Below are 17893 nucleotides of genomic sequence, written 5' to 3' on the forward strand. Positions count from 1 at the left end.
TCTATAAAGCAAACTAAAACAAATGCAAGATAGAGATAGAAATTTAGAAAAATAATGTTGTCAGTTTTAAGAGATCAGATAATTAAAGATCAATTTGTAACAGATTTATCTACCTAAAAAGCTATGAAGAAAAATATAAAAATATTTAAAGTGCATCATGATTTGTTCTCTATCAATATCTTAATATTATACAAAGTTTATATATAATTTTTTTTGTATTAAACAATATTTAATTGTGGTATGTCATGCACCTTGTTCATTCAATTTTATTTACTTTTTTTATCAAAAGTGAAATTATGAGCTAAATTAGTGTTTATACCTTCCCCAAATTAGTCCCATGTTTATAATCATAAAAGATACTTTTCAACTTCTTTTAACCCTTATCAAAGCACAGGTAAGTAATCCCAGTGACTTGGGAGACTGCAAATTCCAAGTATGAGGCCAGTCTGGGAACTTAACAAGATCCCATCTGAAAATAAAATGAAAAAAGGGCCATGGATGTAGTTCAAAAATAGAGCACTTACCTACCATGTGGGAGGCCCTGGGTTTGGTCCTCAAAACTGGAGAAGGGGGAGGGTGGGCCACAGGTAAACTGACAAATTCTCAAATCTACCTATGGATCCTTGAGAATTGCAGATCACTTCCTTTTTCTCTTTCTCAATGAATGCAGTATTTTATAACAATAATGCACTTCTTTGTGATATAAGAATGGGTCATAAACATCATACAAAACTTCTAAAGAAAGGGAAAATGTTGCTCGTGTTGGGGGGAGGGACACCTCTTTTTGAAATCCAGTATCAAGCCTCTCCAGCAGCAAATGAGTTCATGCCCTTTGAAATAATTACAATGCCTGTTTTCTAAGCCAGAACTAAAGATTAGAAAGAGATCTGTTTATTAGCCACAGAAAAACTGGGTCACTAAAACCACACTAGAGCATAGCCCAAAGAGGGCAAGGGAAGGGCTGTGGCAGAGAGAGGTGCACCCCACAAGTATTCCCTGCCACCAATGCTGGAGCAGCAGCGGGGATACTAAGCACACCACCTTGAGATATCTCAAGAACACCAGAATAGTGAGCGAGGCTCAGGACAATACTGCAGTTTAGCCACATTTAAGTGATGATTGATTTAATACTTCTGAAAAAAAATATAAACTCCAAAATGGTACTGGCTCATGCAAAATATCATTCCAAATTTAATAAGCTGATTCTAAGACATTGAAAGTTATTACAGACTATGTACATTATAATGCACAATCATATATAGCCAAACCATCTTTGGAAAAGGACTATTTATTTGAAAAAAAAAAGTAGGATAATAATTACATTTTGCTGAATTTCAATAAACCTTTCTTGCAATTGCTAAATCTTTAGTCTTGACTACTCTTAACCTGAGAGATATACTTTAGCTTTTCACATCTGTTAACATCAAAAACCTTTATCAGTCCTAATTTACAGAATGGTATCTACACAAGGGGGAAAAGTAGTTCAGGGAAGGAGTAGTATCAACCAATTAGAGAAAACACATAATTTTTAAAGTATTAGGTCAGGGATGTCTTTTTAATATTGATGGCAAACAGATACACATTGCTCAAAATAAAGCTTGAAGAACTCAAATATCAATCCTAAACTATATTTACTGTCAACCCAAGGATTTAATAAACTGTTAAATATTCTAGCTACATCTGTTCTCGTGACTATAAAGTCTGAAACTGCCAAGATTTATTTTCTAACAGACACGTTAGAGCAAAAATTTTGTTCAGTTCAATTCCTTGCCAACTCATAGCTTAGGTTTAATTTTGAAAGAAAATGTAAGATGTGGTTACACACTTATGAACAAAATCATAGCTCTCAGTCTGTTTTCAAGAGATCCCTGTCCAAGCAAGTGTGACTATATTATAATAAATATCATAAAATAAAAATTTCAATTTATTTTCATTTAACCACCTCCACCTGTGAACCATCTGAAGTCTAGCATGAGTAGGGAGAGGAAAGTAAAAAGAGAAAATGGAGAAGAAAATTGTAAGTCTGGGCCTTTTAAGATATTTTCCTTGTCTCCACTTAATTTTTTGAACTTATGAAATACAGTTATGATAGCTGTATTTACTGCCCTTGCTGTTAATTCTAGTATCTGTGTCAATTCTGAGTGGTCTGATTGATTGGCTGTCCTCCTCAATGTTTGCTTAGTAATCTTAGATTACATGCCAGACACTGTGATTTATCTTATTGGGTGCTAGATATTTCTTTGTATTCCTATAAATATTCTTGAGCTTTACTTGGGATAGTTAATTTAGATGAAAACAGTTTGATCCTTTTAATGTTTGCTTCATGATTTGTTACAGGGGTCTGGAGCAGTACTCAGTTGAGCCAATTTCAGCTACTACTGAGGCAGGACTTTTGCAGTCTTCTTTCCAATGACCCAGCAATTTTAAAGTTTTCCCAGTCTGGCTGATGAGAACAGGCACTGTTAACTAGTCCTTTTGGAGTCCCCTTCCTGCCTTGGGGAGTTATCTCACATGCATTATCAGTACAATGCTGGGTATTCAAGGGGACCCCTCTTCAGATTTCTGAGATTTTCCTTGATTAGTTCCCTCCTCATTGCTAAACTCTAGCTGCCTGGGTTCCCTCAGACTCTCAGGCTGGTCTCCTCATCTCAGAATCGATTAGGCTCTACCTGGGTCTCCCTCTCTCCACCTGCATCCTGGAAGCTTCCCAAGGCAGGGCTCTGGGCAATCACAGGGCTCACCTCACTTGCTCCCTGTCAGTGGAGTATCAACACATCTCTTCTCTGCACAATGTCTTAAAAAAAAAAAAAAAAAAAGTGTTATCTCATTTACATTGCTTGGTTTTTACTGTATCAGGTAGGAGAGTAAATCTGGTCTCTGTCATTCCACACTGGGCAGATTCAAGGTCCACTCCCTTTTTTCTAAGAGTGTTAGAAGCTTCTCCTGCTCCACTTTCCATTCAGCAGCCAAAAGGACTGCACTGCAGAACCTCAGCAACTGGTTACTGTCTTTCTGTCTATGTCCTTTGGTGAGGGTCTGGACCTTCTCTTTTGGTTCCAGAGCCATCCCCATCCCGGAGAATACCACTCATTTGTTCCATTCCATTCTCAGCAAAGGCAGGCCTGTGTGCCATGCTCCTGCCAAACCTCTCTACCCTCCCTGCTTCTGGGTGGAAGTGACACCCATACCTTTGGTCACACCTCACATCCAGGTCAGTCTGGACAGCCATTTCTGGAAGCTCAGGAGTTCAGTTCACCCTCTAGAACATGCACTGGCCCGACACTACAGGTAGGGCACACTGTCTCAGATCTCTCTCATCCTTTGTTATAAAGATTTTCTAAATTTAGTCTACATGTTACCAAGAAATAAGCACAAACAAAAAGGGCATAGTCACTTACCATTGGCTATAAACAGAAAGTAAGAGGAATGCTCACTCTCATATGCACGAGAGCTCAGTCTCATCAAGAAGCAGGGACTGCCACTCAGGAGAGAGTTCTAAGAGACAATCCAATTTCAAAGTCCAAATACATCAGTAAAAAATGTTTCTGGAGTTACTGTGCCCCTGGACAGACTTCAAGTCTAACATAAGACTGTGTTATGAGGCATTTATAATTAACTAGAACTGCTAAAATCATTCTGTTTTGTTCAAGAGGTAGCTATTTTGGGACTAATTTTGATGGTAGGCTGTATTCTTCTGAAGGGGAAAAGGTAAATATTCTAGAGTTTTGCAAATAAAAAATGTTTTAATTAAGTTACACATGTGTATGATTTTAAGTTTAATTATTGTGACAGAATTTCAATAAGGATTCCATGGACTACAGTAATAATAGATTCAAAATTGAGAAGGCACAGAATCTAATTTCTCTTCAGTTCTAATTCATCCTCTAAAACATGCCTATTGTTCATGACTCAGCCTTTGCACCTACTGCTCCTTCCACTTGGAACTGCATGACCCTAGGTCCTCAGGAAATTGCCTCCTGTTCAGGTCTCAGTTTTTGTCTCCTCCTCAGAAGAGCCTCCTTGCTTGCCCTGCCTAATGAGCCTAACCACCACTATAACATTAGCCCATTTTATTTTGTTCAAAGCCTATTTTATTACTTGAAATTATAATTTGTATACATTTTTTTTTTTGTCTGTGTTGTTCCATGACTAAGAATGCAAGCTGCTTCTCAAAGTTCATTTTTACAACTGCTAGCTAGACAAAACCAGGTAAATGGCTTTAAGTTCTGTGTTTTGGCTCAGAATATTAACTCTTTTTACTTTTTCAAAAAACATATGTCCTACTGATTACAGAAGCATCTGCACAGGACCCATGAGTTAGACCCACAGGGCTGTCTGTACATGCATTTTTGGAACTAGCTCCCAATTTAGCAACTGGCATCAGTATGCGTCTTCAACATATAGCCATAGTTCCTCTACTAGAGAATGTTTTGCTAGCTATCAAGCAGCATCTGCCCTCGTCCATAAGGGCACCATTAATAGGAACATCATCTTACATGCAGTTACTAGAGTTGGAGTTTATGGGTATTTTCTCCCAACAATCACACAGTTCCTTATGTGTCACTTTTCATCAGATAACCAGCTGGAGAAGGATCCTCTTATTCACTGCACAAAGACTTGTACTAAACCATCTATTCAAACGTTTCTCAAGGATAGATAATAGCTATGAGAATCACCCCCATGAGTTCCTAAATTGATGTTTGTTTCTTTTGCCCACTATGAGAACTATGGCCGCAATAAGCCCAGTTTCTGAGAATGGGTCACACTCCTGTTTTAGTACCCTGCTTTAATAAGGATAGGAATTTATTCCATGCTGGAAATGCCCATCACATACATATAAAAAATCATATACCCATTCTCAGATGTAGATACACTGGTATCAACATCTGGAACTGACTCAGTTTGCTCCAACTCAAACATCAAGAGGACAAACTGGGAGAGTCTAAGACCCTGGCTCTGATGCTAACCCCAAGTAGCTAGATGATTACATGCAAATCAACTTCCTTCTCAACTCCAACCCACAACCCTGATGGGAGCTGAATGTGAGGATGCACAGCAGCCCACTGCAGAAACTCTCAACACCAGAGGAGCATGAGAAACCATCCCACCTCCCTACACCAGCCATTGTCTGTCCTAGACCTTCTGGAAAGCCATAGGGTATGCAGATATTTTTAGTTTTTAAAGCATGCCATATGCATGCACACAACATTTTTCCAATCTTGTATATAATCTTCTTTAGAGCAAGATAAGGAAAATCATTAGTTTAGTTTGTTCAGCAAACTAAACAAACTAGTTGAACTAGTTGTTAGTTCAATTAAATTAAAATCATTAGTTTAGTTTGTTAAAAAGAAAGGATGTTTGTTTTTAAAGAAATTCTTCCCTTGTGAGTCAGAAAATTAAAAGTTTAGTTTTTGCTATCAGTATTTAAAAATTTCTCAAAAGGTGCTACAAAGAATACTAAGTTGCCAAATTTTAATAGGTACTACATACAGATTTATTCTGTGAGCAAGTGAGTTGTGAAATGGTGAGTCAAATAAATGTCTATACTACAGGAATTCTCTGAACCTTAATACACATGAACTGCAAAGCTCTGTGAGGCAAATACAGAATACAGTGATTCTGGAACTTACTGGATCACAGAATATCTTACAGTGGCTATCTCGGCCGAATGTTTCATGTAAGACACTTTAAGGAATAAAAAAATTTGAATTTTATTTGTATGTTTATAGAACATGTGCATTGCCTTAAGTGAAACAGCAGCTCTGAGGGTTTATTTATAAAAGACTGGCAGCTGCCCCAGCTTTCTCCACCTATCTGTCCAGCAGCCACATTCAAGTCTTTCAGAATTTTCATCTAATACTTACATTTATTATTTCTAAATAATATCCCAAAGTTGATTTCCTGCCGCCCTTATTTTAAATACTGCAGGTTTTCTGCTGTAGAAGACGAGAATTAGCTTTCCACACGCTTCCTGTCACTCAGTACAAATATGCTCCCTCTCCCCAGAAAGTGCTGCTGCAAACCTGACTTACATTATTATGCTATCACATGAACACTGCTACAACTGAGCCACCTGCTGTTTTATTCCCTTTCTTATAAAATTCTGTTTTCCTTTAGAGTTGATATTTTTCTGGTTGTTGTTTTGGTTTTAAAAAGCATACCTTTTACTAAACAACCATTGAACTCTCACCAGAGCTTATAAAACTCCTCTCAACACAGTGGGTACATTGACCCACTTAGTGTCATTCTCTTCCCCTTGGGAACTCTGCTTTTGGCGCCACGGGGCTCCGCTCTGCATGGCCCTCCCAGCCTGCTGAGGCTTCTTGTCATGGGCATCTGGGAAGTCCCCTCTGTTTCTCTTTGGGCTCCTCTCTCCTCTGTGTCTGATTTCCCTCCTTCCTGGTTTACTCTGTTGTTTGTGACCTTACTCTCCAGTAGCTTCCTAAAAACATGTTCACATGAGCTAAACTGAAGCCCTTCTACACCTGAAATGATCTTATTTCCTCATGCTTGATGAAGATTTTGCTAAGTAAAGTTGGATGTGATGGTGCACACCTATAATCCCAGTGGCTTGCAAGGCTGAGGCAGGAGGATCCAGAGTTCAAAGCCAGCCTCAGCAACTTAGCAAGGCCCTAAGCAACTCAGTGAGACCTCTATCTCAAAATAAAATGAAAAAAGAACTGGGGATGTGGTTCAGTGGTTAAGTGACCCTGGGGTTCAATCCCCAGTCCAAAAAAAAAAAATTTTTTTTTTTTTGGCTAAGTAAATATTCTAAGTAAAAAACATTTCCTACTTTCATTACTGCTGTTGAAAGTTGATGCTCCTTTTGATTCCTGATATTCAGTATAAACTCCCCCCCGCCCCCCCCCCCCCCCCAGTGCTGAGGACTAAACTTCAGGAATGCTATTCAAGTGCTCTATCACTGAGCGACATTTCCAGCCATCTTTACTTGAAATGCAAATAAATTTTCAAAAATATGTACTGACAGTGGCTCTTTCTCCACTCATTTTGAACTTAGTTCAGTGGTAGAGTACTGGCCTAGCATGCTCCAGGGCATGTGCATGATCCCTGGTACTGCAAAAAAAAAATTCTCTTAGTCTCTCATTCTTTTTTGTTTTGTTTTATATACTATTAGTTTATTTGCCCATTATATTGGCTCCTTTCATTTTGGAAGCTACCTCAATTGAATATTATTTCTTAGTTGTCCATTTGTATTTAAGAGAGAGACCAAGTCAATGAACAGTCATGCTCAAAAGTGTGGAACTTATCATCCCTAAATGTCCCTACTTGCAAGTCACTTCTCCTGAGTTGGCTGGTTTCCCAGATGAACCCTCCAATCTTCTACATGGGGAGTGTTTATTTGGCTGCCAGAGTTCTAGAAGTCAGTAGGGAAAGAGGCCTAAAGGGTCTGATTAACACACGTACTCTCCTTCACTCCCTGGTTCTACTCTGTTGCACTCCTCCTGCCTTGAGTGTGCCTAGAATCTCCAGGAGCCTCTCAGGTGCACTCCCACATTGCCTGAGGAGTTCAGGTGGGGATAATCATCTGGCTGACAAGAGGCCCAGGGACCAAATTCCTCCTCACATGCACTGTCAGCCACTTGCCATGCTTTCAGCACACCCCATCTTTCCAGGCTCTTGGTGCTGTCCACTCCTGAGCCTTTCAAGAATTCTGAGGTGCATGCCAACTCATTATGCCAAGCCCCTCTACAGGCACGCAGGGCTCAGCTTGGGTTCAGCCTGCACTTCTCTGCCAGTTGCCCACCCACTTCCCATCTTCCAAAAAGCTGGCATATCCTCTGGTCTACTGGTACTTCCCCTTCTATCTTCTTGTTCTTTTGAATTATAACTTTTAACTTTGGCATTTTAGTGAGTTTTCAGTGAAGATAAATGACTAATCAATAGTATTAAGTGGAAGTTCTATATTAATGAAACTATTTTGAGGTAATTACACTAGCCTTCATCAATACCCCATTTTGATACCTCAGTATTGAATAACAATAAACAAGGAGTTTAAAATGCAAACAAAACATTTCTATATAGTAAAGATTCTACATGACTTATTTTAAAAGATACTTGCCTGAATAAAAATGTTCAACTCTTTCACTTTTGTACCCAAAATATTTATACTATAGCCAATTATTAGTCATATAAATAATTACACTAAATAAATTGATTCCAAAAATTTCTTTAAAAAAGATCTTTCATCTTTTTATCTGAATAAAATAGGCTAAGCATTTCAGAAAGATTACAGTTTACAAATAGATGCAAGCAATTTCTCATATTTATTATTTCCATTATTTGTATTAAGAGAATTTATTAGAATTATTCAGAATTTCCAGTGATTCTGTGTACTAAGTAGGTTTGCACTTAGTTGGGCTTTAAGAACAACAACGAAAACCCCACAAAATAGTCTTTCTTCTTCAATAATCATGCCAGAAATTTTCATTATTTCTATTTTATGGTTAACAGCTGGTGCAGTTGCAAACGCCTATAATCCCAGTGACTCAGGAGGCTGAGGTAGGAGGACCTCAACTTCTGGGCCAGCCTCAGCAATTTATCAAGACCCTAGGCAACTTATCAAGACCCTGTCTCTATATACACAGACTGAACGTGAAAGGTTGGGAAAACTCATACCACTCATATGGACCTCAGAAGCAAGCAGGGGTGTCCATACTTGTATCAAATAAAATAGACTTCAAGCCAAAGTTAATCAAAAGGGATAAACAGACACTACACACTGCTCAAGGGAACCATACACTAACAAGACTTAATGACCATTAATATATATGCCCCAAACAATGGTGCGGCTACGTTCATCAAACAAACTCTTCTCAAGTTCAAGAGTCAAATAGACCACAACACAATAATCATGGGAGATTTTAACACACCTCTCTCACCACTGGACAGATCTTCCAAACAAAAGTTGAATAAAGAAGCCACAGAGCTCAACAATATAATTAATAACTTAGACTTAATTGACATATACAGAATATACCACCCAACATCAAGCGGATACACTTTCTTCTCAGCAGCACATGGATCCTTCTCAAAAATAGACCATATATTATGTCACAGGGCAAATCTTAGCAATTAAAAAGGAGATGCTACCATGCATTTTATCTGATCATAATGGAATGAAATTGGAAATAAATAATAAAATAAGAAAGAAAAAATCCTACATCACATGGAGAATAAACAATATGCTACTGAATGAACAAAGGGTTACAGAAGACATCAAAAAGGAAATTAAAAAATTCTTAGAGGTAAATGAAAAACTCAGACACAACATATCAAAATCTCTGGGACACTATAAAAGCAGTACTAAGAGGAAAATTCATTTCATGGAGTTCATTCCTTAAAAGAAGGAAAAGCCAACAAATAAATGACCTCACACTACACCTCGAAGCCTTAGAAAAAGAAGAACAAATCAGCGGCAAATACAGTAGAAGGCAAGAAATAATTAAAATCAGAGCTGAAATCAATGAAATTGAAACAAAAGAAACAATTGAAAAAATTGACAAAACTAAAAGTTGGTTCTTTGAAAAAATAAATAAGATTGATAGACCACTAGCCACGCTAACAAAGAGAAGAAGAGAGAGAACCCAAATTATTAGCTTACAGGATGCAAAAGGCAACCTCACAACAGACACTTCAGAAATATAGAAGATAATTAGAAATTATTTTGAAACCCTATACTCTAATAAAATAAAGGATAGTGAAGGCATTGATAAATTACTTAAGGCACATGAGCTACCCAGATTGAGTCAGGATGATATAAACAACCTAAACAGACCAATATCAAGTGAAGAAATAGAAGAAGCCATCAAAAGACTACCAACCAAGAAAAGCCCAGGACTGGACGCATATACAGCAGAGTGTTACAAGAACTTTAAAGAAGAACTAATACCAATACTCTACAATCTATTTCAGGAGATAGAAAAAGAGGGAGTACTTCCAAATTCATTCTATGAGGCCAACATCACCCTGATTCCAAAACCAGATAAAGACACTTCAAAGAAAGAAAACTTCAGACCAATATCCCTAATGAATTTAGATGCAAAAATCCTCAATAAAACTCTGGCAAATTGGATACAAAAACATATCAAAAAGATCGTGCACCATGACCAAGTGGGATTCATCCCTGGGATGCAAGGCTGGTTCAATATACGGAAATCAATAAATGTAATTCACCACATCAATAGACTTAAAGATAAGAACCATATGATCATCTCGATAGATGCTGAAAAAGCATTCAACAAAATACAGCATCCCTTTATGTTCAAAACTCTAGAAAAATTAGGGATAATAGGAAATTACCTCAACAAGGTAAAAGCTATATACGCTAAGCCTCAGGCCAGCATCATTCTAAATAGAGAAAAATTGAAGGCATTCCCTTTAAAAACTGGAACAAGATAGGGATGCCCTCTCTCACCACTTCTATTCAACATAGTTCTTGAAACACTAGCCAGAGCAATTAGACGAAAGAAATTAAAGGCATAAATATAGGAAAAGAAGAACTTAAATTAGCACTATTTGCCGATGACATGATCCTATACCTAGCAGACCCAAAAAATTCAACCAAGAAACTTCTAGAACTAGTAAATGAATTCAGCAAAGTAGCAGGATATAAAATCAATAACAATAAATCAAAGGCATTCCTATATATCAGTGACAAATTCTCTGAAATGGAAATGAGGACAACTACTCCATTCACAATATCCTCAAAAAAAAAAAAAAAAAAATACCTGGGAATCAACTTAACAAAAGAGGTGAAAGAGCTATACAATGAAAACTACAGAACCCTGAAGAAAGAAATAGAAGAAGACCTTAGAAGATGGAAGGATTTACCTTACTCATGGATTGGTAGAATTAATATTATTAAGATGGCCATATTACCAAAAGCACTTTACAGATTCAATGCAATTCCCATCAAAATCCAAATGACATTCCTTGCAGAAATAGAAAAAGCAATCATGAAATTCATCTGGAAAAACAAGAGACCCAGAATAGCTAAAGTAATTCTAAGCAGGAAGAGTGAAATTGGTGGTATCGCGATTCCAAATTTTAAACTATACTATAAAGCAACAGTAACAAAAACAGCATGGTACTGGCACCAAAACAGGCTGGTAGACCAATGGTACAAAACAGAGGACACAGAGACAAATCCACAAAATTACAACTACCTTATATTAGACAAAGGTGCTAAAACCATGCAATGGAGAAAGGATAGCATCTTCAACAAATGGTGCTGGGAGAACTGGAAATCCATATGCAACAAAATGAAATTGAATCCCTTTCTCTCACCATTCACAAAAGTCAACTCAAAATGGATCAAGAAGCTAGGAATCAGACCAGAGACTCTGCGTTTAATAGAAGATAAAGTTGGCCCTAATCTTCATCACATGGGGATAGGCCCCAAATTTCTTAATAAGACACCTATAGCACAAGAGTTAAAACCAAGAATCAACAAATGGGACGAATTCAAACTAAAAAGTTTTTTCTCAGCAAGAGAAATAATATGTGAGGTGAATAGAGAGCCTACATCCTGGGAACAAATTTTTACCCCTCAAACATCAGATAGAGCTCTAATCTCTAGAGTATACAAAGAACTCAAAAAGTTAACAAAAAAGCAAATAAACCCAATCAACAAATGGGCCAAGGACTTGAACAGAAACTTCTCAGAAGAGGATATACAATTAATCAACAAGTACATGGAAAAAATGCTCACCATCTCTAGAACTCAGAGAAATGCAAATTAAAACTACTCTAAGATACCATCTCACTCCAATAAGAATGGCAGCCATTATGAAGTCAAACAACAATAAGTGCTGGTGAGGATGGGGGGTGGGGAAGGTACACTCATACATTGCTGGTGGGACTGCAAATTGGTGCGGCCAATTTGGAAAGCAGTATGGAGATTCCTTGGAAAGCTGGGAATGGAACCACCATTTGACCCAGCTATTCCTTCTCGGACTATACCCAAAAGACCTAAAAAGAGTATACTACAGGGACACAGCCACATCAAGGTTTATAGAAGCACAATTCACAGTAGCTAGAATGTGGAACCAACCTAGATGCCCTTCAATAGATGAATGGATTAAAAAAATGTGGCATTTATACACAATAGAATATTACTCAGCACTAAAAAATAACAAGATCATGGCATTTGCAGGCAAATGGATGGCATTAGAGCAGATGATGCTAAGTGAAGTTAGCCAATCCCTAAAAAACAAATGCCAAATGTCTTCTCTGATATAAGGGGGGTGACTCAAAATGGGATAGGGAGGAAGAGCATGAGAAGACGACTATCACTAAATAGGGAAGAGAGATGGGAGGGAAAAAGAGGGAGAAGGGGAGTTGCACGGAAGATGGAAAGAGAACCTCATTGTTATACAGAATACATATATGATGTTGTGATGAGAAAAAGAAAAAAAAGTGTGTTACATTAGATTGGATAAAGAGAAAAGATGGGAGAGGAGGGGAGGAGTAGAGAAGATAGGAAGGGCAGCAGAATAGAATTGACAATATGATTGATGTATGTACATTCCATGTATGTATTATATGTCAAACTGCATTCTGCTGTCATGTATGACTAAAAATAAATAAATAAAAATAAAAATAAATCATTTGGTTAAAAAAAAAAAAATACCCTGTCTCTAAATAAAATATAAAAAGGGCTGGGGGTGTGGCTAAGTGGTTAACCACCCAGGTTCAATCCTCAGTACCAAAGGCGGGGGCGGGGGGAGAAAGAAAGAAAAAGAAAGCGGACAACAGGACACTGCAAAAGTCAAACTGACAGCAAGTGAAAGAGAAAAAATTTAAGCTTAGGGGCTGGGGATGTGGCTCAAGTGGTAGTGCACTCGCCTGGCATGCGTGCGGCCCAGGTTCAATCCTCAGCACCACATACACACAAAGATGTTGTGTCTACCGAAAACTGAAAAATAAATACTAAAAAAAACCTCTCTTTCTCTCTCTCTCTCTCTCTCAAAAAAAAAAAAAAAAAAAAATTTAAGCTTTGGTCTTCAAGCATTTTCACAACAACTCAAATTACATTTTCTTTTTTTCTTCAATATGGGGATTAAACCCAGGGGCATTCTGCCACTGAGCTAATCCCCAGTTCTTTTTATTTGTTATTTTGAGACAGGGTCTCCCTAACTAAGTTGCTGAGGCTGGCCTTGAACTTGCGACCCTCCTGTTTCAGTCTCCCAAGTTGCTGGGATCATAGGCAGACTCCACTGCACTGGGCTGTATTTCTTTTATTTTTAATAGTTTTGCATTGTCTCAGGATAAAATATGACTTAGATTTATATCACAAGTCCAATGTCTTATTAGACAATTAGATGCAAAGTATACTGACATTTCTTAACTATTTATTTTATGAGTATTAAATGAATATCCAAATACATAAATTTTCTCAAAGTCTTAGACAAAGAATTAAATTTCTCACCCTTGAAACATCTCATCAAGATTCTTAGGTTTAAAAACTGTATAACATTCTACACGGATTTCATGCTATCCTTGAGAAAAAGAAAGTAATTTTAAAATTTTAGCTATCAGAGTATAAAGTATTTACCATTATTTACCTTTAGAGTTCAGTTACTGATTATAAACTGGTAGTCCCCAATTAGCACACTATTTTTCTTACATATTTCAGAGTAACAGGCACTATCAGCATTTGTTTATCACATCTGAGTTCATTAAAAAGAGAGTTTTTAAAAAGTCTTTAAAATGCTAGCCAAGAATTTCTAGATTAAACAAAGCTTTACAACAGGACGATGTATGAAGTACAGTTAATGGCTTTCCCAAGGACACAGAATTAGTAACCAGTGAACCAGGGAGGAGTCAGGACAATACTGTTACTATACAATTCTAACTCTAACAAGACAGATAGTCTACCATTTCAATGATACAAAACACATTAAGACTTATCCAATTAAATCATGTAAGACAAAAAAAAATTATTCAGTACATTTTGATTTTTACTTAAATTATAGGTAATGCTATTTTCCAAATACTAAATTAATTTTCACTGAGTAACAGATTATAATACAGAATTTAAAATGTATTAGGTCACTGGGTGAGGATTAAAAAATGCATGACAAATAAAATTTCATAGCTCCAAATTTATTTTTTAAATCTAGTACTGGGGACTGAGCCCTGAACCTTGCATATGATAGGGAAGAAGAACTCTACTACTGAGCTACATCCCAAGCCTGATTTATTTTTTTATCTATTTATTTATGTATTTATGAATGTTGCCCAGGTTGACCTTGAAAGTGAAATCCTCCTACCTCAGCACTCAAGTAGGTGGGACTACAGGAGGGTACCATCACAACATGTCTCATAACTCCAAATCTTATTGCTTTCTTTTTTATTTAATCATCTTAATCTATCAAAGTTTGAAGTGTATACTAAAGTGTCATATTCTATGTTTCAAACAGTCAAATTTCATCCCCTATTGATGGAAAAATCATAATATTCATATAATTCTTATATTCCAACAGCTAAAAAATATGATTTTTCGGGGGAGGGGGTGGTTACTGGGAATTGAACTCAACCACTGAGCCACATCCCCAGCCCTGTTTTGTATTTTATTTAGAGAAAGAGTCTCACTGAGTTGTTTAGTCTCCCTGTTGCTGAGGGTGTCTTTGAACCTGAGATCCTCCTGCCTCAGCCTCCTGAGCTGCTGGGATTGCAGGTGTGTGCCACCATGCCTAGCCATAATGGGTATTTCCTAAAATAGAATACCCATCTACTTACAGTTGTACACTTAACAATTCAAGTTAGCTGGTGCTAGCTAACTACCATTGGCAGAGTACTTAGCAGATGCCAGGTACCATTCCAAGCACTTTGCTAACTGAATCTTACAGCAACCCTATAAAGTTTCATTATCATCTCCATTTTACAGATGATCATTCTTCAGGGTCACATGATGTATACCCAGATTCAACCTCCTGCCAAATTTTCATTCAAAATTCTAAGCCAAAGCAGGTGTAGTGGTACATACCTATAATCTCAGCTACTTAAGAAGCTGAGATAGAATTGTAAATTTGAGGCTAGCCTGGGCAACTTAGTGAGACCCTGTCTCTAAATTTAAAAATCAAAAAATAAAAGCTGAAGATATAGCTCAGTGGTACAGCCTTGCCTGGCACATACGAGGCCCTGGGCTCAAATTCCAGAATTGCAATTAATTAATTAATTAATTAATTCAAGCCTTCCTGCCATGTTCCTTGGAATTTTTCCTGCATCATAAATGAAATTAATTCCATGGCTAACTTATTCATAACAAAATATTTCCCTACCTTGGCTTCTAAAAGAGGAGATTAGCCTAACCACTATAACTCTGCTACTCTTCTCTCCTTGTCACCCATGAGTCTGGAAATCCTCTAGGTAAGGTAATTCACTCAATCAAAAGTCCTTTTACTATGAGGACAAATTCTTTTTTTTTTTTTTTTTTTTAGAGCGAGAGAGAGAATTTTTAATATTTATTTTTTAGTTTTTGGCGGACACAACATCTTTGTTTGTATGTGGCTCTGAGGATCGCACGCATGCCAGGCGAGCACGCTACCGCTTGAGCCACATCCCCAGCCCCAGGACAAATTCTTAATATTGTCATATATGCTCTTGTAGTCTCTGTGGGCAAAATGAAATTTATAGAAACCACCTCCAGAAGGACTCAAACATATACAAACTTTGTGCATCCATTTGACCCAGGGCCCATTGCTCCACCATGTGCAGCCTGAACACCCTGCCCAATACTCTCAAAATGGGGTCCCTTGACCACCCATATCAGAATCACCTGGAAATCTTATTTTTAGCAAAACCATTGAAATGAACTTTGGATTTGGCTCTCTAAAAATGGAGTCCAGGAATCTACATTTTAAACTCTCTCCCCAGATGATTCTTTCAGCTCATTAACATTTAAGACACATCCCTAAGGACACATGGACTTGATGGAGAACTCTGACACAAAATCACTATTTTCTGCTCTGCCATATCCCTTGACATCATTCTAGAAACTCTAACAGCAATGTGATAATCCACTGATTTTACACATTAGGCTTTTGCTTTTCTGTTAAAATATTTTTTGTCAGTGACCAGTGCCTTCTGTTCACATCAGCAACCCAATCGTCCCACTGCCACCGGCTAGACCCAGAACCACTCAACTTAATAATCTTAAATCTAACAGTGTACTCTATTCAACCTATGTCTCTGTGTTCTTCCACCAAATCTACTTTTCAGCCTCAGTCAGACCCCAGTCACATTTAGAGTGTTTTCTCCCCTCTAAATATCCATCTTGCAGCTTTAGTTCCTGCTGTGCTGAGCAAACACAACAGCCAGCCTGTGCCCTCTCACCAGCACTACAGATGGACGTCCCCATGAACTTCAGAGAACACCACCCTGCACCTTCTAGCCCTATCTGAGATGGCCACTGTGGGCCTGCAATAGCTGGTTTAGCAAGCTGCAACCCTCAGGTTTCTCTTTCATTTCCATTTCAGGTTGGCCTGCTGATACAAGCATTATAAGGAATACAGAGCTCTAACTGAATTAAATAACAATTCCCTCACTTAAGCCTCACAACTCTTTGAGAAGGATACATTATTATCCACATTACAAATCAGTAACACTGATGACAAGGGAGATTAATTTGCCTGTGGTTCCATGGCTCTAATGTGACAGCAAGATTCAGCCAGCCAGCTAGCCCCTCTCCACAGCCTGTGCTCAGTTTCCTTCCTCCAGCTCTACTAACTCGAGGAAAAGGAAGGAAGGAGACAGCAGCTCAGCCATTTGCCATTGGAAGGAAAGAGGCCAGGGCTCCTATATTGTTGAAAACTTTGTCCTTTGCTCTGCTGTCCTCCAACTCCACGCTGCAAATGCATGTTTTGCCTATCCTGAGCCTTTTGAACTCATCTTCATAAAATAGCAATAGAGGGTGGCTTAAAAAAAAAAAAAAGTTTTGGAAACCTTATCTATGAATGAGCTTTACATGTTGAAACCTATGTCTTTTGTCAGTCTGCACTTATAAAGAATAGCATGTGAAGCAGTGTGGAAAACTTTAAGATTAAAAATGAATACTGTGGCAAATTTTTCAAACTCACCTCTTACTTTTCTTGTAATTCTCCAGGTGCTGGGACTGCGTATGTTTGTACCTTTCTAACTCACACTGCCCACACAAATCCTCCAGATGCAGCAGGTGGTTTTCTACTTCCTCAAAGCTAGCTTCTAAGTGAGCTGAAAGTATATGATAAAAAGGAACAAATATCAAGAGTCAGAATTCTTGAAAAAATATCAAAAAGGTGAAAGTTTAGATTGTTATTGTTTTGCATTTATTTACTAATCTTATTGAAGCGACACTGACCAACATTAAACATATTTAAAATTATCTTTCCTGAGTATAATGCAAACTTTTGAAGATGTAGCTTTCCAAAATATTTCATTAACCAGGATGATGAAGATATGGAGTATCTTGATTAGTTTAATGTTATATACTAATGATCCTGTATACCACATGCAAATAACCAATTTTCATATGAGGATACAGCAAAATATAATTAATACAAATTATACCAACATAATTTAATCTTTATAATTCCAAGTTACTTCAGCATCATTCTGCCCCTGGCACATCATATACATAAATCTCCAAGATACTGGGGATATGCACAAACACTTGGTAAACACAGGCTTCTGGGTTAATCATCACTTAGTTGGGAGGGGCTCAGCTCCACCTGTCAGCTGACTTGTCTTTTCCTATGCTACTCTGCCTGCAGACCACACAGCTTTGCAACTTTATTGAAACATGGAGATCATCTGGTTAAATCTGTCACTGAGAAGATTCAAGACCAAAGCCTAGAGAAACTAATTCAGTGCCTTACCCAAAGTCACACAG

General features: G+C 37.7%; 1 protein-coding gene across 2 annotated transcripts in view; it reads right to left on the reverse strand.

Annotated features, from left to right (window-relative positions):
- Window positions 1-17893, reverse strand: part of Dtnbp1 (dystrobrevin binding protein 1) — a 115788-nt gene that overhangs the window by 65218 nt on the left and 32677 nt on the right. For both annotated transcript variants that reach the window (XM_027948187.3, XM_027948188.3), the window contains exon 6: window positions 17103-17235. In XM_027948187.3, coding sequence (XP_027803988.3) covers window positions 17103-17235 — 133 coding nt within the window. The remainder of the gene's footprint in view (window positions 1-17102; window positions 17236-17893) is intronic.

Source organism: Marmota flaviventris, chromosome 6 (assembly GCF_047511675.1).
Source record: "Marmota flaviventris isolate mMarFla1 chromosome 6, mMarFla1.hap1, whole genome shotgun sequence".
In the NCBI taxonomy this organism is placed as follows: Eukaryota; Metazoa; Chordata; class Mammalia; order Rodentia; family Sciuridae; genus Marmota; species Marmota flaviventris.